At 26.9% G+C, this 26,623-nt stretch overlaps 1 protein-coding gene across 3 annotated transcripts; it reads right to left on the reverse strand.

Moving 5' to 3' along the window:
* Window positions 1-413: 413 nt before the first annotated feature.
* Window positions 414-25,424, reverse strand: LOC145831313 (uncharacterized). 3 transcript variants are annotated; one of them, XM_082938516.1, is made up of 14 exons: window positions 24,817-25,424; window positions 24,307-24,486; window positions 23,812-24,051; window positions 23,311-23,402; window positions 18,957-19,069; window positions 15,293-15,343; window positions 12,970-13,028; window positions 10,245-10,316; window positions 6,643-6,798; window positions 6,362-6,421; window positions 5,866-6,042; window positions 5,485-5,538; window positions 4,051-4,216; window positions 414-1,385 (listed from the first exon to the last, which is right to left on the reverse strand). In XM_082938516.1, exons 1-14 carry the CDS (start codon window positions 25,387-25,389, stop codon window positions 1,162-1,164), a joined length of 2,217 nt encoding a protein of 738 aa, XP_082794642.1. In that variant the 5' UTR covers window positions 25,390-25,424; the 3' UTR covers window positions 414-1,161. The 3 variants fall into 3 exon arrangements, with proteins under 3 accessions (XP_082794642.1, XP_082794641.1, XP_082794643.1); XM_082938515.1 differs by having other exon boundaries at window positions 6,628-6,798; XM_082938517.1 differs by lacking the exon at window positions 6,362-6,421.
* Window positions 25,425-26,623: the final 1,199 nt, after the last annotated feature.

Below are 26,623 nucleotides of genomic sequence, written 5' to 3' on the forward strand. Positions count from 1 at the left end.
TTCAAATTAACACATCTAAAGCACCCCAAAACTTTAAACCTTTGAACTTAAAATTGAAATGTTTGATTCATTTAAATATAATGAAGAAACGTATTTTACACTTAGAAACAAAGTTTAAAAAAAATATTTTACAAAACTTTTTTCTAAAATAAGTCATTTCAGAAAGTCCTTAAAGAAGAGGTCCTTAAAGCAACTTTTACTTCTTAGAAGCTAATCATTATGCAATCGAATGGTATTTTTATTAATTATTTCTATCTTAAAAGAAAATTTTTAAAAATTGCTTAAAGTTTTAGTTGTTATTAATTATGTACTATATGTATATATATATATATATATATATATATATATATATATACTAATTAACTTTTCCTGTTTTAACAAAAAAAAGTCTTGGAAAAAATTAATATGTCTCTAAGAAATGAACAAAATTCTCTTTTAAAAGTTTTTTTTAAACATAAATTAAAGCAGCTATAGAAAAACTAATTTCGAAAAAAGTAATAACAGCAAAAGCATTAAGCTCTCTACAACATTTTGTTTAAAGATACCTACTTAAAATTTATTTTGACTGATGTACTTAAACGTAGATAATAATTTTATTATGTTGTGATCAATTTTTTAGCTAAATTAATTGAAAACTTATTTTAACAAAAAAGCAAATGGTACGGATAAATAATACAGCAAAACTTGAGCTAGTAACAGCAGCTACTTATTCCTATCAAAAAGCTCTAAAAATATTATAAAATGTTTTGTTTTTGACACAAACTTGTTTATTAATTAAACTTGTTTGATACTTTAATTTTGTTTTTTGTAGAAACCCATAAAATTCCTAAAAATTACTTTTGTTTTGATTTATTTTTTAATTTAAACAAAAAAGTCAGTATTGTAGTTTTTAATTGAAATTATTTTAACAATGAAAATAGTATTATAAACATTTTGCTTTTATATGTCAAAAGCTTTTGGGATAAACGTTAGGAGTAAGCTGTTCTTCTAATCATTTTCAAATTCATTGATACCGCATTAACTAGTCAAAGTTAAAAAACCTTTTTTTAAGGCAAACCCTCATTTTTTCTTTTAAGGGTGTTATACAACCACAGTTTTCTTAATTGATCCTTTAAGACTTTCTCCCTGAACTGTCAACTGGAAACCGCCCACTAGGTGGAATCACATGTCGTAACTGGTGACCGCATTCTGCTTCTGCTGCGTCATCATGTTCAGTTTGCCGTTGATGAAGCTCTGGTTCGAAGTTGTCGATTTAAGAAATTCCCTGTTCTGTCGCTGTTGCGAAGCTGCGGTGGTGTTGAAGTACTGCTGCGTCGGGTCGTAGTGGTTGTCGTAGTAACTGGGAGGCGGCTGTGACGTCATAGGACTGCTTGGTTGTTGGAAACCTGAAAAATGATAAAATGAAGCTGCAACTCAAAACACAGGGTTGTTATTAATTGTATAGTAAGAAATAAAAAGGTAAAAAAAATATTTTGTATAGTGCAGTTTTATTACAAGTAAAATAGATTCATATACTACCGTTGATTAAAAAATATTATGGCTGTTGGGGATTTTTATTTACTGGACAATCAAATAAAACCACAATCAGAATAAATAAAAATAAAGTAAAAATGGAAGCCCGTACATAAACTTCTATATGAAACTAAAAACTTTTCTAATAAAAAATAAGTTGAGACTCATTTTGTAAATAATAACTAAAAGATAAAATAACAAATTCGGCGAAAGTCTTCAAAGCCTGGATCATTGGACCACAAGCTCTTTGATAGACTGAAATCTAAATTTAGTGGTCATTGAAATTCATCAACAAGTCGTAAACTGTTCGTATGTATACTTTTTGTAAGTTGACAACTACAAGTTTCTTTGGTTAATTTAAGAAATAAGTTTCAATGAGAACGAAAAAGGAACATAAGTTTGTAAAATTTATCTTATTTCTAAAAAAGTTTCGTAGAAAATTAAACAGAAAAGCTTGAAGTAAATCAGGTATGTAAATATAACTATTGTTTGAAACAAAAATTTCTATTCTTTAATCATATTATTTTTGATATTACAAAATAAACAGTGTTAAAACTATTTGAATAATAACTTAAATTCTGCAACAACAATTATACGAGTTCCAAACCTTTGGAAAAAAAAGTTATTTAAAATGTATGAAATTACTAGCAACTAAAAAACACTATAAAAATGGTTAAAACAAGCGAGTATGTCTCACTGGTACTCTAGGACTACATACCTACTTCAAAAATAGTAAATACAGAAAAAAGAAGACTATTTCAGTATTTTAAATTCTTAAAACTTAAATTATTGGTATGAAAATGAATAGTGTGTTATAAGTAAACAACAACGCGGAGACAAACAGAACCAAAAATATTATAAATTAGATAAATAACTTTGGATTATATAATTTAGATGTGCTCAACGTTTACTTAATGAAATAAGAATTTACAAAAAAAGAGCTTGCAAAATCAATTTAGAAAGGAGTAAATTAAGTCAAAACAAAACCGTTGTTTGTAGAAATGCTAAAATGCACCCGAGACAGAAATAAAAACAAACAAAAAAGCTTATAAGGTATTTCGTGTAAACCAATAAACTACTAACAAAATATAAAAACAATACAAGTCAGCTAGTACCATAAACTACCGTAAATATGTCAATGCAAACAAACTTCTAAAAATGTTCAGTAATTGAAAGAAAAATAGCAGTTTGAATAAAATAATGGGTTAATAATATTTTAAAATCAGAAACAAACGTTTTTTTTTTTTAAGTTTTATGATAGCCTGTATTTTTATTTTATAAACACCAATGGCCGACGCCAAAAGGAAACAGCTGAATTAAGAAACAACCACAAAAATTAATTATTTCAATTGAAAAAGCAATTTAAAGTTCTTTAGAAATCAAATTTGCATATACAGTTATATAGAAAAAAGTAAAGTTTAGCGTACAGCTTTTGAAAAAAATACGAACATGTGTTGAAACCCAATCAAACTAAATTTACAAAATCAAAGCAAACTTGAAAAATGACACTTAAGAAACTAATTATAGTTATAAAAAAATCCATTCTAATACTACTTAAAGCCATCTTACTTATAAATAGAAAAAAAAATATACGACTAAAACCACTCTAAAAAAATATTTTTGTTTATTTATATTTTAATTTAATTTAACTGACAGTTTTTTCGAAATTGTTACTATCATGCAAAATATAGTTTCTAATATTTTCTAAAATGAAAATTTTGTTAGAGAAAAAAATACTATCACTATACTTGCTAATACTTTATACTAATACTGATACCAATACAAATCGCAAAACTGTTTTTTATTTACAAGTTACTTCATTATTCATTAATAGTTTTAAATTTATTTATTTATTAGAAAATAATAGCATATTACGTGCTAATAATTAATAAGTATTAGTTTAAACAAACCTTAAATTTTGTTCAAGTTTGTTTAAAATATTAGTTTTTATGTTTGGACACTTTTTGGTTTTGTAAAGTTAATTGTTTTCTTTTGATTGTCTCTAAATTTAAGTTATCCTGCATAAAGAAATCAAAACTAGAACACTTATTTTATAGTAGATTTATATTTGCTGTAAATGACAGTACCCACAGAATTTTTAGATTGCAAGGTTTGACGTTTTTTTACTTGTTAAAACTTTCTACTTGTAACATTGAGTATGTTGTCATAAAGATTTTGTATTTAAGAGTTTATTTTATTAGAAAATTATTCTAATGAAATTGGCAAAAGTAAAGTAAAAGTAAATTTCTCTAAGCATTGTAAAAATTTAAAAAATATAAATTTTGTCAAATAATCATTTACTTTTTTTGTACGGGAGTATTAGCAAAAAAATACAAAACAACTCAAATCTTGATAAAACTATTTCTCATTTGATAAAAAAAATATTTTTACATTTTTTTATAGATTTCTACGTTTTGTTAGTGATATTTCACTTTTCTATTTAACTGCTTCAAAAAAGCTTTACATTTAATCAATTCAAATACTCGAAAGTTTCCTTCTGCTTACTAAACACTGAACGTTGTACAAGCTGCAACAAACCGTTCAGGTACACGTCGCTGTGTTCCTCATTCTTGCTGAAGTCGAACAGCGAGTTGACGTCCAAGCTGTCGATGTCTCCGCTGCTGACGTCGGTCGGCCCGATCTGAATGTCGTCGAAGTCTTCCACGAACCTCTCGTGCGGCGCAGACAGGTCTAGCTCTTTGTTCTGTGGTAGAAAAAAAAGAGTGGTTTAAGTTATTTTTTTGAACTATGTTATAGGCTAATAGTTTTTTTTTTTAACTTTTTTATGATTAGAAGTTCCTTGGCTGATATTAAAACTGTTTTTTAATTTTTATAAAATATATAAGTGTTTTTATTTATAAAAACAATTGTTATTTCACTTTAAACTTGTATTCGTATGCTATAAAGCTTTAATTATCACTTGGCAACTAAATTCATTAAAAAATACTTAAACAGCTTATAAATATTATTTGAAGGAATCTAGTATTTCTGATGCTTTTTGATAAACTTACTTTTTACATTTATTCAGTAAAATGACAATAATATTTCATATTGAAGTTAAAAATTTAAATTTTGTATATTAGATATATAAAAAATAACATTATATGTTTTGGTTTTAAGAAAACAAATAGAGAGATCTCAACTGCTGGAGGAGAAGTAATATATTTATTCTTTCAAAATTAATATTTCTATTTGAATAAGATTTATTTAAGCACTGACGAGGTCTTTGACCGAAACTTAGTTTGCAAAATAAATTTTTGAAAGAATAAATATATAAAAAATAACTTTGGTTCCAGCATACTATATGAGCTAACGATTAGTTGTCTTTTTAAAACTAGTAAGCACATTATTTGTGTTTGTTATAATCTATTTCATTTTATTGCAATTCCTTTTACTTAAGTTCAGTTTTTATAAATACTTTCAATAAAAACTTAAACTTATGGAAAGCATGAAACGCGCGCAAACTCCTAAGTGACGTCATAAACCTTCAGGGCAAATCTTCACCAGTGACATCGGAACGTCACAATATAACTTTTTTTGAATTTTACAATTTTTGTGTAAGTCATGTCTCTTCGTTATATAACTTAAACATTATTACACTTAGTATTGCTGTTTTTTGTAACAGTATTTTTTTCATTTGAACAACAAGGAAGGGTAATTAATTTCCTCAACGTTTGTTTTATATATTAGTTAATTAAAGAAAACAGTTGTAAAAAAGCATTGTGTTCAGTTATTTTACTTCTTACTTTCTTTGCGTTTAACAAAAGTTTACAACTAAAACAAACTTATTTCATTGAACTTTATTACAAAAAGGAAAAAATAAGATGTAAAAAGAGACTATTTCAACAACTATAAAAAACCTTTTATAAAATGTTTTAGCTAACAAAACTATATTGAACTTAAATATTAAAAATATTGTTTTTTAAAACCACTTATACATCCTAATAGTTAAAATATAAAAATTAAACAAACCTGTTGTATAGAAGGTAAACTTCCTAAGTATCCTACTCTTTGATTACTAAGTTGCTGAAAATTAAAGATTAGATAAGTAATTTTTCCACTGTAAATTTTACTAAAAAAAATTGTAAAGAATAAAGCTAGTAAGAATGGAACAAGCCTAAAACCACATACTAGTTGTAACATATAGTTACTTTTGAAATATTTTAAGTTTTGTATGTTATAACAAGTATTCTACTTAAAAGAAAATCATTCAATTTCTATTAGTTTTTAGTGTTTATGGTGCTATGTTTACACAATACTAAACATTAGATCTCTGACTAAATTGATAGTTAATATATTTCAAAAGATTCATCAGCTTATGCTTCAATCATCGTAGAAAATATAAAGACAAACTTGTTTGTACTCAATGTTGCTTTTTTGGAGACTCAGGGAGTATGACCTGTGTATTCCACCGTTTGCGTTGCTAGGGCAATTGTTGTTATAATAGGTTGGGTCACCATTGTACTGATTTTGAGTTGAGTGTTGCTTCTTTAGCAGACTGTGAATAAGACTCGGACTTTGTGGTTGTGTCTAAAATATCAAGTAACTTTTTTTATTTTTGTAAATTATTGATCAGTAAAATGGTTATCTTAATGCTGGTTTTACTTAAAAGTTAATCAAGTTAAGTTTTAAATGTTAAAGTCTTACAACTGCATTAGATAATTAGTTGATAAGATTACATTTAACGCTATTGAAAAGCATAGTTTTTATATAATTTTGTCGAAGTAGAAGTAGCGGTCAGTATCAATATAAAAACATTAGCCAAAGTTATTTCGTGATAAAAAACACAAGCTCTCTAATACAACATCTTAAACTGTTAATTTCTACACATATCATTATAAAATCAAACATTCTGCTGCGTATACTCCACGTGAGGCGAGTTTACTTGAGAAAAGTCTTGAGCGGGTTTCTGTTGAGTTAATGTTTGAAACAATTCAGTTTAGCCTTTAGAGCATAGAGTTTTTGAAGAATAAAATATACAGTATCATAATTACTAAAAAATATGTTAAACTTATACAAAGCCTACATATCTTAGGAAAGATATAAAACCGAAGCTAATTGAACACTGTCTATATGCGACATATTGGTCAGTTAAAAAAAAAATAGTTTTCAAACCTGCGCTACCCCAACCTGTACATTAAAGTAGTGTTTAGTCGGAGGATCAAGTCTTTGAGGAAGAGTGTTGGCTCTCGATCTATAGCTTGGTTGGCTGATCAAGTCTTCTCTGAAGCTTTGTCGGTTCAAAAAGTTTTCATTTATATTCGGTCTCGTCGGAGAAAGAGGCGTCTGTAATGTAGTTATGTTTTTTATAATGTTTTTTGAAATACTTGTAATGTAAAACCTTAGAAAATAGTTATTTTTGTTAAACAAAAAAAAAAAAAACTTAATATAAACTTTTTTCATTATTTAGAAGAGTTGTTAAAATCGTATATTTAATAATTTTTATTGTTTTTAGGTAATGTATCTCAAATGTTGACATTAGCTAACATTAGTTGTAAAGTGGCTGTAACAGTTTAAAAGTAGCCCAAATATTGAGCAACATAGTTTCAACTAACTTTAGCATTCACTATTGTTACAAGTAATACATATACTTTGAAAAACTTTAAAACGTTGGCAAGCTTGTACAGAGGTAGTCTAATATTCTACTGTATAAAATTTACTAATTTTTCACAATACCGTTAAAGCGAATAACAAAATTGATATGGTCATAATTTATCTAAAATTTTATCTAAACTCTGTTTAGTTTAGAAAAAATTAAATTCAATTTTGATTTATAAGCAAACTGAGAAAAATGTGTAGCTATGTAAACAAAACACTCTTGCGTAATTCAAAAGAAAATTTCAAAATTCCAAAATTTCTTTTTCTCTTTATAAAAATTGCAAAATTTGTGTTTGATGACTTATTTTTTATCGCATTTAGTTAATTGAGACGAGAAAAGTTAGTTGTGAAATAACTCCTTTGTTTTAAAGCGTATGGCAGTCATTACTTTGCTTAAAAGTGTTTGGAAAATTACAAATCAAGACAATTAGTATAATTGTTTATTAAGCAATTTAAAATAAACATAAAATATGTTTACAGCAAAAAAACTTAAAAAAATCAAACTATTTAGTCGACACTTTTGATACGGTTGCTTATTTTTTCACATAAACTAACGTAGAAATTATTTTCTGTCGATAATGATCTTAAACTTTTTCTATCATCTATAAGTCGTAACAAAATGGGTTTTTTCGCAGAATACTGAACACTTCCAAAGAACTAAAAGACTACCGTGTTAATAGCAACAAAGCGTACAATTGCTAGAATAAAACTTTCAAAACTTCATGACTAATTTATCAGCTTACAATTGAAATCGAAGGCGGCTAATTTTCATCGGTGCCGTTTCTTAAAGAGCCTTTTTCCGAAGTGAGAAATTAAACTGTAGGAGGCTGAGTGTGGCACCAATAAAAATCGACGAAAGATCGACACTTTTTTTTTTAAGAACGCGGAGATTGCAATGAGGAAAGAGCTTCCATAGAAGAGCGAAAGATGAGCCGTTTGTAGTATGGCGGAGCGCCTTGTTTCTTTCACCTATTAGCTGGCACTTTTGACGTACTACCGGGCGGTGTGTATTAACCAAGTTAATTTTCTCTCTTTGAGCAATTTCTTATTCGTTCAGCAAAATTCCCTTTTCGAGCTTTACGTGTTACGCAACACAAAGTGTAGTATGATCGGTACCTGTGAAACGTATTGCGGCTTTCGAAGGGGTCGGTGACTGGTGGTCACCTGACTTGCGGTGTGTTTGGTCTTTTAGTGTACAGAATGTACTTTTGCTGTGAACTCAGTTTAAATGTTCAAAGGAAATTTCAAGTAAAAGTTGTGAAGTTAAATGTGTTAAACTTTATGGTGCTGTTTAACTAAGTGGTTTGTTAGTTAATAATTTAAAAACTTAAAATTTAAGCGGTAAAAGTCTGAAAAAAAGTTTTAAGGTATTCTATGAAAATCGATATGTATATAACACGATTTTGAAATTTGTTTAATAAAAAAATTTAAAAAACTTTATAACTGTTACGTGTAATTAGAGTATTTATATATTTAAGATTATTAGATTATTTAAATTGAGGATAAATATGTAGCCAACAAATAATTAAATTGTAGCAAAAAAGTCTTAGTTGTAGTCAGTCATAAAAGCAGTTAAAATGTTGTTTGAGATAACCGCTTGTATTCCAACAAAAAAATGTAGTTAAACTACAAGCTTATTAGCTTTTAACTAACTATTTTAACTATAGCCTGAAATTGCTAATAAAATTAAACCAAAAACGTATGACTAAAATTTATGAACTTTTTGAAGTTTCAACATATTTTGTAAAGCTTTTTTATCATATAAGGCTATTAAGTTTATAAATAAGACCAATAAAAGCAACTATAATTAATTTAGACTAGTTATATTGTTTTCTATATTTTATGTTTTAATTTAATGATAAATGCTTGTAAGCTTAAAATTCAATACCTATTTTAATTTCTTATTTATTAAGTTGTTTGCTTAAATACTCTAAATAGTAAAGTACTTATTATAATGAAACTAAACTTATTTAATAAAATTTAACAATATAATTTATTTAAACCCTACTCAAAATACTAGTTTATAAAATCAGTTTTTGAATTCAAAATCAGTATACATTGAAGCACATACAAATAAAACTTAAAGTCATGTTGAATTTAACATTTTGTCGTTTCAATTAAATATTTCTTAAAGTGTAAAAACTGAATCAGTTTTAGGATAAGAATTGAAGTGGTTGCACACCAATACTTTTTTGTTATAGAACAAGCAACTTATAAATTTTGGTTTGTAAAGGATTATATTAGTTTTTTTATTCTTTAAAGTTTAAGTTATTTTATTAACTCTGTTGACTAAAGAATAGTAACATAACTATTTTTGTATAAAACAATGTATAAAAATATTGCAAAATGTATCTTAGTTTATTTTGTAAAGTTCTATATTGTAAAAAATATTAGACAATGGTAGTATAATGGAAATCAGTCATTATGGAGCTACCATACGACGATTAAAATATTACTGATATATTCTCTAGTAAGCATAAAAGAATAACTTTCTGTTTTATTCTTTCCTAATTACTGTACCTCTATGTTCGACATTACTGGTCCCGGTTTTAATCATCTATACTTAGATTAAAATGACATATAAAAGTTAATTTAAGCAAAACTGTTTTAAGTAAATGACAGAGCTTTTTAAGTCATTTTACGATACCTTTTACAGTTTAGTTTATACTTCTTTAGAATAAAATAAGTTTTAAAAATGTATATAAATATATTATTTTGTATTTAGCAACAACTTAATAGTAATTTGTATGTAGCATATGTAGTAATTTTTTAAAGTTTATTTTAAGTGCTGAAAGGTTTTCAATTAACAAATCAAGCTATATTTAGTTAATCTCAGATAGAAAAACTACTTTTTGATTATTTTACATTTCTGTCTATAAAAACTTTTAAAAATTTGACTAAATGAAATTTTAGACTTTTAAATTGATTACAAAAATATCAAATTTATCAAAATAAGTTTTCAAAACGTATTTTAATAAGAAAGACATCAATATAAGCTTCAAAACTGATAAAGAATCAACTAAAATCATACAAGTAAACAATTCGAAACACAGTGATACTATTTTTTTTATTTTTTTGACTCTCAAAAGCTATGTGGTATTTTATAAAAATATTTATTAAAACAAACAGCGAACCTGCAAAAGAGTAACAAGATTGGTTGAAGATGAGACCGGGTTGTTTCTGCTCCGTTCTTCTGTGAAAGAATCCTGTCAAACAGATTTTGCGTTAAAAAGACATGAAGCAAAGCTGTAAGGAAGCCAAGTTTGCCTCAAACAGCTGTACGTTTGAATTAAAATTATTTTCGTCTCTCAGACTGTGGTAATTATAGGCGTGTTGTCATATAAGTTTTAGTTAATTTTGTATTAAAAAACCCAAAAAGCTAGTTACAGAATCAAAACTAATTAAAGAATATGTAAACTTAACTGTTTAAAAAAATATCATAATGTTTAAACTTAAAAGAAAAATGTTAATGTCTTTCTTAATCTATTGCTATCGAATTACTTTTTAGTAATAATCTAGTTAATATTATAATATTAAATATTTTTAAAAACAATTGAAAAGCCATAATAACTTATAAATATGTAATTATCATACCTTGTCTATTTTTTACAAAAGCTTTACTTTTTTAGTTGTTGCAATACTTTAGTTTTAAAGTAACCTTTGAACGTTAAAATACGACAATATGTCGCCAAAAACATAGACATTACAGTTTGAAAACTTTGAAAAACATTTATTACAGTTTACATTCTGAAAATAAAAGAACAAGTTCAAACATTCACAAAAAAAAACATTTTTTGCTACTTGAAAAGTTGGATAAATTATTTATAAAACGTGAGACTGGTCACTTTTCTCTGCAAATGTGACGTCACAAACCCGGCTGACCTCTCATCGTCCGGCTAGTATTCGCTTAAAGCGGTCATTATTACGTCACAATAGTCGTGCGGAATGCTGATAGTAGTAGTCCGGCTTAGTAAACCGTTAATAGAATTTTCAATGAAAAAATTAAATTTACCTAAAAACTAATCTTCAAATAATTTGATAGTTTTAGCTAGATTTATTTAAGGTAATTGCTATAACATATTAAATAGTTTACTAAAACTTAGGCGATTTTATATAGTTCATTTTTTAACAAAAATCAACAAAATTTATCAAAAACAAACTACATTAGCGTAAAATGAGATTAAAAGTAGATTCGAGCTCTTACTTTTAATAAAATTTGAAAATAACATCTAAAGTTATAAATTACAGACGATTAATTTCAAAATAAATAAGAAATAAGTTATTTGTTTGAGGTAAATAGTAAAAAGTACTAAGTGTTATTTAAAAAAAGTTTTGCTTTAAAAAAAAACATTGCAGTCTTATGAGAATAAAAAAAAACAACTTTGTTAATAAGAAGTTTCTATTGCCAATATAGCTACAACGTAAAGTTGTACAGTAACTTACTTATTAAATTACTTATTAACTTATTGATAACACAGCAGCTTTAACTAAAACAATAACACGAAATTCAAAAAAAAAGTTTTGTAAGCATTAACATTTTAATATTCTTAAAATTACATTTAGTTTACTGAAGTTTTATCTATATATAACTTTAACATTATTAAATTTTAGAACTCCAATGAATTTTCGACTAAGCAGTTTATCTTGAAAGTTACACTTTTAAATGTTTTAAAAATAAAATATTTTAGTTTGAGCTTCAATTTTAGACGGGCAAAAAAAGTTTTTAAATGTGTTTAGAGAGCAAGAAACAATAAAAGTTCAAACGAGTTTATTTACAAACGAAACTCACTGCATATATTTATTTAGCATACAGACTGAGAATTATGTAACACGAATAATATTGAACTGTTACAACGCATCGATGGAGGGCTGTAAAGCTCAATTACAAGCACTATTGAAAATGAACGTTACAAAAAGAATTGGTTGGCTCTTGTTTCACACTTTGTATTGAAGTAAGCCATGCAAAACTAACACAATACACTTTAACAAACATTAGTAATTAATTTTTTACACTCTGATTTAAAAGAGTTAGAAGTATTATTATTGATTTAAAAGGTTTAGAGTAAATGTTTTTACTTAAAGCAGGCATAGATCAATAATTTTTTATAATACAAAAAGACAATAAGGGATAAGAATTAAATTTTAAATATAAGTTTTAAAAATAGTCTCGTATGAAATAAGACTGTTGTAATTAATTTAGCTATAACTGTGTGCAAATTTGTTTTTAACTGAAACCAGTATACAATTACTCTAACTAGTAAAACTAGTTAATTATTAAGTACTCTAGTAAGCATTGTGAAACACCAAACAGTAAAAACGCTTATGTATTGCGCCGTCGACGCTATTGTGTAAAAGCTCCGAGCCGAACAAAGCAAACAATGAATGTAATACACTACACGTCGATAGAAAAGTTTGGGGAAAATTGTTTGCCAAAGAACGCTTGTGTTGACTTAAAGTGTTAGAGCGAGCAAAAGGGTTGCAGTTTATACCACAAAATACTTGGTTTTTGAATTATTCAGTTTTTGTTTTACTCGAAGTCTGTACTTATGGCTGTCAGTTTACGCATCGTTTCTTTAGAAAATTTAAAAATAATAACTAAATGTTACAAGTTTTACTTCCTAAATTATACAGAAAACTTATTTTATGCAAAAATTTTTCTCACTTTAAAATTAATTGATAGTCAATTACATGTTAAAACTTTAATGAAAAACTAAGCTTTTGTAAAAATTGAGCTATTCCAATTCTAGACTGAAAAACTAGTCAAAACAGTTGTAAATTTTATAAAAACTTATTAAGATAAAAAACACTACAGTTTGACTTACAGTTACTTGAGGTATAAACTTGATAGTTTAGACTTACATATATTGGAGGTATAGAACTTTCATATGATAAGGTATTCCTTCTTGCTGTGAATCCATCTGCAATTGATTTTAATTTTATTTTTTAAAAGAACCAAATATTTTTTTAATATATGTACCAAACTAATTTAAGTTTATCTTTTGAAGGAGCAAAATTTAGTTTATAGCGGTTTGAGGACCTGGATTCTTCTCATTTTTTAAAATTTATGCATAGTGGATTCTGAAAACATTAGTATCTTAAGTAAACTTTTTTTTTGTAAAGCTAATAGTTATTGAATTTTCATATAGTATAAAAGAAAACATCGGCGAAAGTCTAACAGAGCCTAAGCCTGGACTTTTTTATGCCGAGAGATAAGCTCAAGTTAACATAAAAGTTTTGATCACACCACTTCGATCATCAGACCACACGCTTTCGATGGACTGAGACCCGGGTTTTGTTCTCGTCAATCAGTTGCAACCTAAAAACCTGCAGCCTTCAATCTACAAACGGTTTATCATGTTTTACCAAAAATACTAAAACATGGTAAAACATGATAAACCTTTTGTAGATTTAAGGCTGCAGGTTTTTAGGTTGCAACTGATTGACGAGAACAAAACCCGGGTCTCAGTCCATCGAAAGCTTGTGGTCTGATGATCAAAGTGGTGTGATCAAAACTTTGTGTAAACTGAAGGTATAAAATTAAAACAAACATTTAAGAATTAGCAGAAGATAACTTAGAATAATAAGATAGATAAAAAACTGTACCTATTCAAAAAGTGTTTATTTCACTCATATTTTTATTCGCAATAAGTTTAAATTTTTAGGCACTACCTAACTATTGGTACACACTTTATGAAGCACTGACTTAGGTAACTTAAAATGACTAGTGTTAAAATGTTAAAAATAATAAAACTGTTTAAAAATGATTAACAACCTATTAACTGTTGCAACAGAATTTTTTTTAAAGTATTGTAATAATAATGGAAACAAATGTGCAAAGTTATTTATACGAAAGTTTTAAATATGTTATTAAAAAACTTATAAAAGTAGATAATTGAAAATAAAGTTGGTGACAAGCAAAACTAAACTTTTTGTCTTAATAGACTTGTTTTTAAAATTTTTAACTTTTTATGCATTTAAGTAAAACTTTAGTTGATATTCTTTAGTTTATAAAATTTTAAGGGAGTAAGTAATACCAAAACTTTAATTTCTACATGTTATTAAAACAATTTTAAAGAATTTTTCTCGGTTAAGTTTGACTAGCAGGACTTATAAAAAAAGTTTTTTATTTTAAAACAAACTACATCTTTTTTTAACTTAAGATGCAACTTAAAAGTGAAAGTAAAAACAGAAGGTTTTTGGCAAAAAGAATTATCTAAAATTTAAAATATTTAAACCTGTTTGTTCAAAAAAAAGTTGAACTATTGTTTTTTTATATAGTTCGATTAAACTTAACAAAAAATATTTAAAGTACTTCAACAAAATGTCTCATCTAGTTTCTATTTTATATATACATTTCCTACATTTTTGATATTTTAGTAAATTCAGCATTAGAACTCTTTCGAAGACATTACGAAATTGTACTAACAAAATTTTATATTTTATTAACTTATCTATTTCTGAAAATCTATTTTTTATTAAACTTTGTATTGACGTTATTGTTACACGAAAAAACTAAACAATAAAGTATTAAAAGTTTAAAAACATGAACAAGCAAAGTAACCTTTAATAAAAATTTTGAGAAGGATTTTAATATAAAAACATATTCATAATTATGTCGATGTTTAAATTGTTTCACTATTTTTTATTCTTGTATATTTTCTAAAATTTAATTTAATTTCTAAATTTTCTAAAATTTTAAATTCTTGTTTATCCTAATTTTAGTTGTTTTCTTTTACTATTCTTTCAAATTTGTTTTTACGATTTGTATTTTTAATCTTAGTTATTAATCTTGCCATATTAAATATGTGTTTTTTATTGTGTGTTGCTTTGCACAAAAGTCCTGTGAGAACACCACTTACAGTCGATTTCGATTTCAAACAGGTCGTTTTTGTATCTTAAGAAAAACTGAAAAGTACCATAGTTAAATGATTTAAAACTTCTGTAATAAAATATAAGTTAGATAGTATGATGTACATCGAAGGTTTTATAAAAACAAAACTAACTTTGGTAAATATCAAAGCTTCCTCTACATATGTGGCTTCTCATAGTTTGACTTAAGGCAATGTATTCGCATATACAGTAGGTAAAGACATAACTAATGCATATACACATAACACAAGTCTAAATCAGGTATTAAAAAAACTAAGAAACAAAATTGAAATACAAAATATTAGCATGTTACCTTCGATGTCAGATGAAATTTTCTTTCCGATCAAAACTTGATTGTTCATCACTGAAAAAAATATAAAAACTTAAAGTATTTAAAATTAAAAAAAATAAGAATACTATTTATAGTTTCATAAAGACTACCTACGCACTAAAACTAAGCGTGAGAAAACTTTACATTATTTTTAAATAAAGAAGTAGACAATATTTCTTATATCTTAAGATTTTTTTTTACAACTTTTTTTTTTGTAGTATATAAACTGTTACTATTAGAGAACATATCTATCTAACCTAAATAAGAATTTTGTATGATTATTTTATTATTTACTTTAAACTTTTTTTTTAAACATTTAATATGCAAAACATATTTGCTAACTTTTTAAACTTATTGATTGTATCTGATAGCACAGTACTACTTCTCACTACAGTAAGTAACCTTTTTACAAGCTTAAACTTTTTTTTAAAAATTTGATTTAAAACTTATTTGTGTAAAACTGCACTTTGTCATAAGCTTTGTTCTATTTGATAACTTTTTACAACTTAATTTTAGAGTTTTTTAATTAGTAAAAATACTTATCTTGAACGTTGTATTATATTACTATATTATTTCTCAACAACTTCAGTATAACTTTGTCATATTTCCAATTTTGACTAAAAAAATAGTTTGTTTCGTTAAAAAATATACAAAACAAATTAAAAATTTAATCAGGTTTATCAAAACAGTGCCTTTTACACATTTAAGTTTATAAAATATACAGCTAATCTAAGTTAAATGTTGTTATAGTATTAACTTTAAATTACATTTTTTCCTAAAGGTAGTCTCAATCGAAAAGTAATTTTAGGAAATTTACCATAAATTTATATTAGTTTTCTAAAAACATCGATTTATTCACATACAATTTTTATTAATAAATAAATGTTAGAGAAAATGGTTTTAGCAATTAGGTGTTTTTGAATGTTTCACACTAGTGATGTATACTTTGATTCCTGTCATATCAGTTAGGTAGTTTTTGAATAAGTTAAAATACTTCGGATAATTTATACCAAGTATTAAACTATTATTAACACAAAAATACTTTGCTTTTAAATTTAATAAAACTAAGAAATTTTTTATCACTTAAATACTTTCATTGGGGAACAACTTAATGCCAGTCAAAGTTCTGTTTCTACTGAAAAGCTTATTGTTACTTACAATTTATAGTAACATTTTAAATAGCAATTGGAGACAATAACCGTTTACCACTTTATACTGCATGAATATAGTTAATTTACTACTATTATACCAGTAATCTAAGTTAACAAGAGAATGTAGTTAAATATTTTTTGACACTTTGTTTTATTTAGTTAATTAACTTGTGCTCGATATATTTCAAAAAATAGCCTTAAGTTATATTCTCGAATTTTCTAGTTAGAGAGTTTTAATAAACAAGCTATTTAATTGTAGAATAAGTTAATTTATTATTTTATCTTGAAAATTTGTTACATAGTTAAATTGAAATAACTTTATGAAAAAAAAAATTATTGAAAAAATTGTGAAAGCTCAAAGTTATAACTTTCAAGTTAACTTTTACAGTTACTTAGTCCTTTTTACTACATAAGTTGCCAACGCGTGCGAAACAACCTAAAAATTTCATTCAAACAATTTTGGGTACGCGGTTTTCAACACGTATTAGTTTGAATAGGGCTGCCAAACTTTAATTTGCTTTATTCTAACCTATATTGAAAACAAGTATTAAGTGGTAATTGATCTTAATAAATTGCTTTTTTAATAGGTTGTTACTGCAAAAATTCTTACTGCTGAAAGCGAGCCAATATTAAGCAATATTTCAATTATTAAAACCTATTGTGTTCTTTTGTCTTTGCTAGATATGTATTCTTTTGCAAATGTTTTATATTAAATACTTATAATTTTCCATTTTCAATAATACCTACCATAAAATTTTGTTACTCTACGTAAGAAACTTTAAATTTGAAAATTTAAATTACAAACGATTAAAAGATTTGAACACGGAAATAAAGTGCAAAAATAGTTTTGTTAGAATTTTTTTTTTCATTTTTATCAAAAGCAAATTATTTGCAACAAACAAACAAAAAGACTACATAACGGAGTTATAATGATTATAACGACAAAATTTCTTCGAACTAGCTGACAATCAAAACAGTTTTAATCTTACAAATACGCAATTCACGCTCAGAATAAAATTCTCAGCACAGCCGAGTTGTAAAATAAAAATAAGTGAGCACTCTACTATTTGGCGTTCAATTAAAAATACAATATATTTGGTATATACTGAAAAGACAAACAATATAGCCAGTCAGCTCATACGTGATAGCTGTGATTTCGCGGTGGCACCAACAGCAGCTCTCAAGGTAAAGTAAAAACGAGAAGGAAGTAAGGACATTCGTTACAAGTTAAATAAATTCAATTTAATATGCTTCAGAACTATATTGAGTGAGTTTTGATTATTTTTTTTTATTTCCTGTGCGGATCTTTTTGAGTAAATTTGGATGTTAATTCTTAAAAAGTCTGGCTTTTTCCATCAGCAGTATTTTTTTTTTTACTTTTTAATATTTTTATAAAAACAAACAAAATAAAAAAGAAGAAAGAAGAATTAAACTTTTATTTGTTGCTGTTATTTTGACATATTAAAACGATTTATCAATTTTAATTTAACATAAAACGCAAATGATATTTTAAGAATTCTCGTAAGCACTAAAACGATAGATTTTTTTTCAGAATTTATCCAAATTATTATAATTCTTATATAACGTTTCATTAACTTAGTATTTGAAATAATAATAATATATTTTTTTTATATAATAGGCCCAGACTGGGCTACGTGACGAACTTAAAAAGCTTGAGTAGTAAAACAAATAATAATATCTTATCATCAACTTAATAAAACTTTAATAGAAGTACTTTAGTATTTTCTTTTTTATTTTTCAAGAGTATTCTATACAGATGTTTTATCTTTAGTACTTTATCCAAGGTGTACTTGCATAAAATCATTTTTTTTACTAAAGGTAGTTAACAACTACTACGATGTTTTATTAGTTTACTATGCATAACTCTAATTATGTATAAAACAACATATTTTTAATATATAAATATAAATAGTAACAGTTTTTTTTTTTGATAAATTACTATGGTGCTTAAAACTTCTAAAAACGAAATAGGTGTTTTTGAACGAAAAAATACAATATAAATACAATGTTTCTAAAAATACAAGGATTATATAACCAACATTTTTTTACTAAAAGTTAAATTGCCTTAGTCTAATATCCTTTTTACATGTAGTTAAGTAGGAACCTTGTTCTCGACTTCTTGAATAGGACAAAAATAAATTGCATTCAATAACTAAAGCATACTTGTAATTACGGTAATCTTATACGCGAGTACGCACTTCTGGGCAAAAAAGTTTATGCTTAAAATGCACATTTGTATTTAGGCTGGTATTTTAGTACTTAGGTACGCATTGCCTGTTGAGTTAGAACTTTTTAGCTTCAGCCAAAGTGCGTACTTAAGAGGAATGTTACTGCACTTGCAAAAATCTCAAAAAGGAATGAGATTAAACCTAACTACTAAAAAAATTTAAAAAAATCTTTAAGTGAGCTATTAACATTTAAAAACTAATACTAAAACACCTATGCAGCATTAAAAAAAAAACTTTTTAACAAACCTAAAAGGTTGCTTTGGTCATCTGAAGTGTCCATATTATCCTTTTGGCCCAAATAGTAGGCATGGTTCGGCGATACTGCAGTGACTATCGACACATTCGAAGGCGTCTGATCTCTATAGGAGAAATTAAAGTTAGCCTTTTATAAGAGTTTTTGCGGTAGCTTTCAACAAGCGAGTACGTTAATCGTCATATGATATTTACTATAAGTAGTTTATATCACGCACATTTTGATATCGACTGTTGCAGTAAGTAATCAAAATTGCGTAGATAACTTTCCGGCAACTTAAAAAAATTTACTATTACTTTCTAATATTGTTTATTTTTAGCCAGTTAAACGTACATTTACAAAAAAATATATATATTAACTATCTTCTAAAACAATGTTTCAATTTTTTTTTACTTTATTTGAAGCATGTATGAACCTTGTAAACTACCATTGGGTTTTAACTTAAACAATGTATACAACAACTCAGGATTGTTCGAAAACTTGCACAGTAGCTAGCCAAAACAGAGAAGCGCATTAGCGTGAGGTGATTACGAATAATCACTCCGAAGCCTCTTACAACTCACGCCAGCGTGAAATTCGTGCTAAGCAGATTTCATACTTCGGCCTTTTTGTGATTTTTTCAAGCCACAGAAAGCAGCAGCTTTGAAAATTTTTGGCCAAAGTTTTTGGCAGTTGAGTTGCTGGCCAGAAAAACTTAATTGAAAACTTTCCAACGCTGTGCCATTAGCTTAGGTCAATATGTGAACTCGATATTAGAAGCACTTTTTACCTGCATTGCTAAAATCATTAACCCAGTTTAGATTTTTATACGGAAGCTTGTTAACGGTAGAATATATTTAAAAAAATATGTGCTTGTTATAAGATATGCAATTAATAATCCATATTTAGTAAAACTACACTTAAGTTTATATTTTAAATCAAATTGACGAACTTAATTTAGAGTTTAAACTTTAGCTGTTCTTGTTAAGATAGATAACTAATGTTCAAGTTTTAAACATAAAATATGGTATGTGAAATGTAAAGTCTTTATTTAGTTTCTCTTTTGTCCTACTTCCTTAATAAAGTAAAAGTTAACATATGTAACTAAATACTTTTTAAACTTCTCATAAAGACTTTAATGCTGGAGTAAGAATAAAACGTGTTTCCTTTATTTTGATAGAAATTAATTATAAAGTGCATGTTTAAACTTTTTTTAAATCACTTTATCATACACTTTAATTTATAGTTCTGTAGTTAAGAACTAATAAAAACGCATCGGAAAACAAAACAGTTTTAGACATACAGTAGATTATGCATCTTAAATTAATAATAAATTTATAGCCTAAAAACTAAAATAATTTAGTTATTTGTTTAATGAGCTTTTTATGCATTTATTTTTAGTTTTAGTTATCTTATTAAGTAGATAAAAGTTGTGGAAAAATCTAAAACATATAATAAAATTTAATTTATTAACTAAGTTTCTATGCCTTTTATTTATTGCAACTCAGCAATTCAAAACTTCATTATATGGATTTTTCTCGCATGAAATTTATCGATTTTTCAACTTAGTTTTAACTTTAGCTCTGCAACTTTTTCTATGCATCTTACCGTACAGAACAAAGATATTAAAACATGTTTTGTGAATTAAATATTTCTAATGGTAAAATTTACAATAAGCTTTTTAATGACACATGACAGTTTAACTATGTCTTATTTTCAGCAAACAAATTATCTATCATTAATAAAATCATGTGTGTTAAAACTTTAGGTTTAAATTTTTAAGAAGTCATATTGTATAATTAGCCATATGTATATTAGTTTTTATTTTTAGTATGTAAAAGCTACTCATTTGCATACTTATTTGTTAACTATAAATTATACATATTGAAATAAGAGTGTTTAAAGTACTATAAACTTCAAAAAAGCTCTAAATTTCTGCTTAAATACATAAGAAGAAAGAAAGCTAATTCAAAATATATTTGCTATTTTTAAAAAGATTTTATATAATTTTTACTTGTTTGCTATGAATCCAAGTTATTTTTTAACTAACTGTATAATAAGTTTGTCTTAAAGTTCAAACTGAAAATGTCATATTTTTTAATTCATTCCAAAGTAAATGTTATTATATACTTTGATAACTCAAAAAGTATAAATATTTTCCTTTGAAAATTAGAAAACTTTCCAAAAAGAAATTATATATCACACATGGAAGAGTAAATATAAATACATTAAAACATCAGTGCTTTAATAGGTAAATTGAAAGAAGAAATAACCTATTAAATTATAAAAGAATAAACTTTATAATAAAAACAAATAAACGGATAAAACTTTGAACTACGTTGTTAATCGTTGTTCGTTCAGGAAACGGTCATCGATAATTATTCACTAATTTTTGCAAACATTTTGTTAATATATACTTTTTAAACTTTCAAAAATAACAAAGTATGTGCGGTCAGATTCACTGTTAATGAGTAATTTAGAAAGACTCTTAATTTACCCTTAATGCAATTTTAAGCTTTATAAAATTGATCAGAACTTGAAATGTTCTTAGTGAAGGTGCATTAGCTGGCAGATTTGTCAAATTAATAAGATTAAATCCCTTTTAAAATATTGTTCGAGTACTTGTAGGAAAGTTTAGTAAAATTTCTACATAGCAGAGTACTTATTTTGCAAAAAAAAATAACACTTCTTTTTTTTTTTGCATCTAACACGCACCTTATCTACATGTTCGCTGATTCTGGGCTCTGCAAACTAAGTTTTACTGTTCCTATAATAACTAATTAACCAAAAATACAAAGACGGTCTTTTTAAGTTTTCCTGGCTGAAACCCTCAATAAAGAAACTTCAAAGAAAAATCAGCGTGCACTGTGCAGCAAAAACAAGGTTTTGCGTGAGATTAAAACTCATGTTTGGAAATTAGCAGTTTCGCTTATCAGATGTGTATTTTGGAGGGTGTGTCTTCGTAAGGTTGAAATGCGCTGCTAAACTTGCATTTGAGCAAACTAGCGTTTGAAAGCTTTCTGCAAACTTTGGTGCTCAAGCGTTTTGCTGCTGATGCATTGTGGTTGGATAAATTTCAAATGCATTGAATAGTGTTCGTAAGTAAGAAATTTTTCTTAACATTGTTGTTTATTACCATTATCGTTTAAACCATAGGTCGGTAGTTTTTTTATAAGTTGCAGGTCAATTTCATCAGAAAAAGTTGCTCACAGGCTGCAGTTATTTAAAATAAAAATTGCTAGTTAATACAGAAACACTATTGTAAACTAAAAAAAAGATAAATTAAGCAATAATACTGCAGTAATAAAGAGTATTTATTTAATTATGAGCTTAATTGTAAGCTTTTACTATAAAGACCTTTTTTTTAAACATATTCTGAGCTGAAAAATATCTTGCGGGCCGCAGATTTTGAATTTTAGGGCCTCATTTGACCTGCGAGCCGCACTTATCCGATCCTTGATTTACCTATTTTTTTTATGCACAATTTTAACCTAACTTACAAAATTAACCTTAGGAAAATAGGGCATGTTGAAAGTTTTTTTTTTTAAGTAGCCATTTTAGTACAATATTTTTTAGAAAGCTCAAAACTTTTTAAGTAACTAATTAAAAATTACGGTTATAATACTATCTTTTAAATTTCCCGAGTTATTTAAAAAGAAAAAAGTCTATAAATTCTTTGAACGTAATGAGGAAAAATAAGCTTTCATTGGTGTAAGATTAAACCTGTATTAATTCCAATAGATAAAAAGAACAACAGATAATTTTAGAATATTAAAAATACTTCTGCAATGTTCATTTTGATATAATCAACAAGCTAAACTTGAATTAAGTTTATTTTAGGAACACATATATAGAAAGATATAAGACAAAAGATTCAAGGAAAAGATAGTGTTTATCTCTAACTTTCTTGTTTTGAGTTTAGATAATGAACTATCAACTTAAGTTTGTTGTCTATGTTTGATAATATCAAATTTTAGTCTATCAACAAAAAACTTTTTTACATGATTTTAAAACTTCATTAAAATACACTGGAAGAATTGCTTAAGCGTAGTTATTATAAAACAATTGTTATTTCTTAAGTAAAACAGCTGCGCTTTATTTTCAAATAAAAAATAGTTAGAGTATAATAAAAAGTACTATAATTTAGTTTAGAAACATTAAACCCAAGATTTTTTTTAAACAACGGTAAATTAGATATAAAAACATTAAGGTAAGTTATAGAATAGCTAAGGTTAAAAGTATTTCAACAACATTAATTTGCATATAATATTTATCAAAATTAAAACAAAAATAATCTATTGAAAATTTTTAAAGTATGTTAAAGAATTTTTATAATTAATAGCTCAAATTTTTGGTATGAAGACCCACCTGTATTTGTATTTGAAGTCGTTAGAGGACGTTGTTGTGAGCAACAATCTCGCTTGCTCCTGCTTCGTTTTCTTGTTCTTTTCAGCTTGCGACTGTAAAATGATAAGTTCAGTTATGTTTCTACGAAAAAAAATGTGATAAAAAAAAAATAAAAAATTTGAGAAAGCATTATTAAAGGGGTTCATTATTAAAAAGTATATATAAAGGTCGACGACATCCACACTTATACTGCACTTCGTGATAAAATTACTAGAAAGTAAACAAAAGTTAGAGATATAATTTTCATTAGAATCGTTAAATACAACCTTTTAACACTATTTACTTACAATAAAAAACTTTATAAACCTTGAACAATGCATGAGATGCAGCTGCTGAATATTTCCATGACATTTAACTTTTTGTTTAGTAACAAACAACATACAAAGCTAAATTATTTAAAACCCCTTAAAAAAATACCAAAAAATAACATACTAGTTTCAACTTAACATGTGAAAAAATTACTTTTTTTCGAATCCTTCCCTCCTTCTTGCTCCCCTTCTTGGCGCACAGGAGCGATGAGTCCATGGTGTTGCTCCTCTGAACATCACCTCCTCCTCCTCCCTTGAGCTGCTTCTGCCGCGGTCTGGCCGGCCTGCTGTTCTTCGCCTCGTAGTTGATCGTCCACCACGACGACTTGCCCGTGCCCTCGTTCTGCACCCTCTTGAACTTCGAGTGCAGCGACAGGTTGTGGCGGATCGAGTTCTGGGTGAGTTGTGACGTAATAATTGCATTTGTACTAATAATAAAAAATAATCATGCGGATGAAAGTTTTGGGTGAACTTCGTAAGTACTACATCATAAAAAATCTATGTGAAACTTTCTTTAATAAGCAATGTAATTTTTATTTCAAAAGTTGATTTACAAAAAAATATACTAGCAAGTGTTAAAGACAGACAAAATTCAATTTATCTTTAGATACACATATATAAATAAAATAAATGATAACACTATCAAAACCTTCCAGCCAGCAGATGAGTTACTGTCCCCCTTGTCTCTGAAAAAGTCTATGTTCTTCACCATGTAGTCGTATATTTGAGCCAAGGTGAGTCTTTTTTCGGGAGAGCTTTCTATTGCTTTGCAAATAAGCTCAGCGTACGAGGAATTTCCCCAGGCATTTTTACGTGAAGAAGATTTAGGCTATAAAAATGTTTTTTGTTAAACTAATTTCAAGCTTGAGGAAAACTTGGATACAGTATACTTTAAAATGTTAAATTTCAAGTTTTAATTTCTTATAGATAAACTAATTAAAATGTTTCTTAATTTTTTTTTAACAAATTACTTTATACAACTACAAGTCTCTTTAGTAGTCATCACAACATATATACTAAAACTGAATAAAGTTAAGTTTTTAAATTTCTACAAAACTTATAAATTTTGTAAATATGATTTAATTCAATATTTTTTCATAAACTCTTCTGTCGGCTTTAAAGTAATTTTTTTAATTATGTGTAACAGAACAAAGAAAACCTTGCTTCCTGTCGACATGCTTCTAATCAGCTTCTCATTGGGTCTCTGGAGCGACTCTGGGCTCGTTGTAGACATTGGGGCGGTGAAAAGGTGGTTGCTGGACGACGAGCACCCGTTCGTGTGCTGTGACGTCATAGGGGTGTGAAGGCCGATCGAAGCGAAGTCGGACGCCAACCTTTCGTGTGGCTGTGACGTCATACTGAAGCTCTGCGGCGAGTTTTTGTTGTCCAACGGCGAACCGAAACTCTCCGTCTGCATTGAGAAAGGGGATTCCGCGAAATTGTTCGAACCGGGACTCTTGTAGCTGCCGTGGTGCATCGGGGAAGACCCGAAGTGGCCCGACGATGTGGCCGGCGACGAGTATGATTGCTGGAGCGGGGAATTACCGAAACTGAAATTGTCTTTGGGTAGGGCAAGGGGAAAGAGCGGGCTCTCCTTCATGTCGCTATGGAAGCCGTTGCCGTTGGAGTTGTTGGAGTTTCCTACCGAAGAGGTGGATTCCCACAAGCTGCGAGTTTCGTTGTTGGAAAAATCCCCTCCGCCCGGATTGTCTTTTGGTACAATTTTATCCATTTGTAGCAGAATTTTTGAAACATTAATACAAAATATTAACTGAAAAAGTTGGCTAAGTTAAATATTGTAAAAATTGTATAACGCTGTAATTAAGGTGGTCTTATCAATTTCTTAGAGTTAATATAAATTAGTATATAACTCTTTATAATTGTAAAATTTTTTTTTGTTTTTTGTTGTAAAAGTTATAGGCTTCTATTTACTTTATTTAATAAAAACAGTACTCTTTATAAAGAAAAAAAAATCAATCAATTTTTTTAAAAAACATTTATGAATTTATATTTTATAATTTATTTAAAGCAGTATAATGCAATCACATAAAGATATATGTAATTGTACTTAAATTACAGACAGAACTTTAATGTGGATAAAAAACTAACACATTTTAAATCATAAGTACTTTTGTATATACATATATATATACAAAAGTACTTATGATTAAAAATTTGTAAGCCAAATAATCCACATTAAAGTTTTTTTTTGTAACTTAAGTACAATTACATATACCTTTATTCATATCTTATGATATGTATATGCATAAAGGGATTTAACTCAATCGGATAATTAGTTCTTGAAATTCTAAAAGTCTAACTGCTGGGTGAAAGGTTAACATAAGTCTTTCTAACTTTTCAATGTATTTGAATTTTTTCTGTACAGTTCATTTTTATTTTATATTTGTAACATCAAAGTAATTACAAACACAAAAACATGCAGATTAATTGATAGTTTTATATAAAAAAACTAATCTATGGATTAGTTTAAATGTAAATACAAGAAGCATAGAAAATTAAAACGAACGAATTCGACTAAAGTCTGAATAGACTTACACAAGTTATGATAGATCATAAACAAAAAACTGTTGATAGTAACATAACGAAAGTTATATTACTCTTAAGTACAGTATTACAAATTAAAAGCACTTGATCTAATAGTAACTTACTAAAGTTTAGTTTTTTAAGTTTAAAACATAATAGCTATGCAAAGTTGAATCATAATACTGAACAAACTACTTACTTTATATAATGACTAATGATTTTAATTACCAATGTCTATACTTTTTTAAAACTCTCTGTTCTAAGTGTGTACTACAAACTTTGTTTTATTTTAGTTTAGTAAAACAATTAGCTATTTCAAATTTTATTCACATTTTGTTGTTTGTTTTAAAGACATTCAAAAGGACTTTGCAGTATATTCTTTTAAATAAATCGTTTTAGCTGAAAAATAACTGTGAATAAGC

This window comes from Thalia democratica, chromosome 3 (assembly GCF_965202585.1).
Source record: "Thalia democratica chromosome 3, ktThaDemo2.hap1.1, whole genome shotgun sequence".
Taxonomy (NCBI): Eukaryota; Metazoa; Chordata; class Thaliacea; order Salpida; family Salpidae; genus Thalia; species Thalia democratica.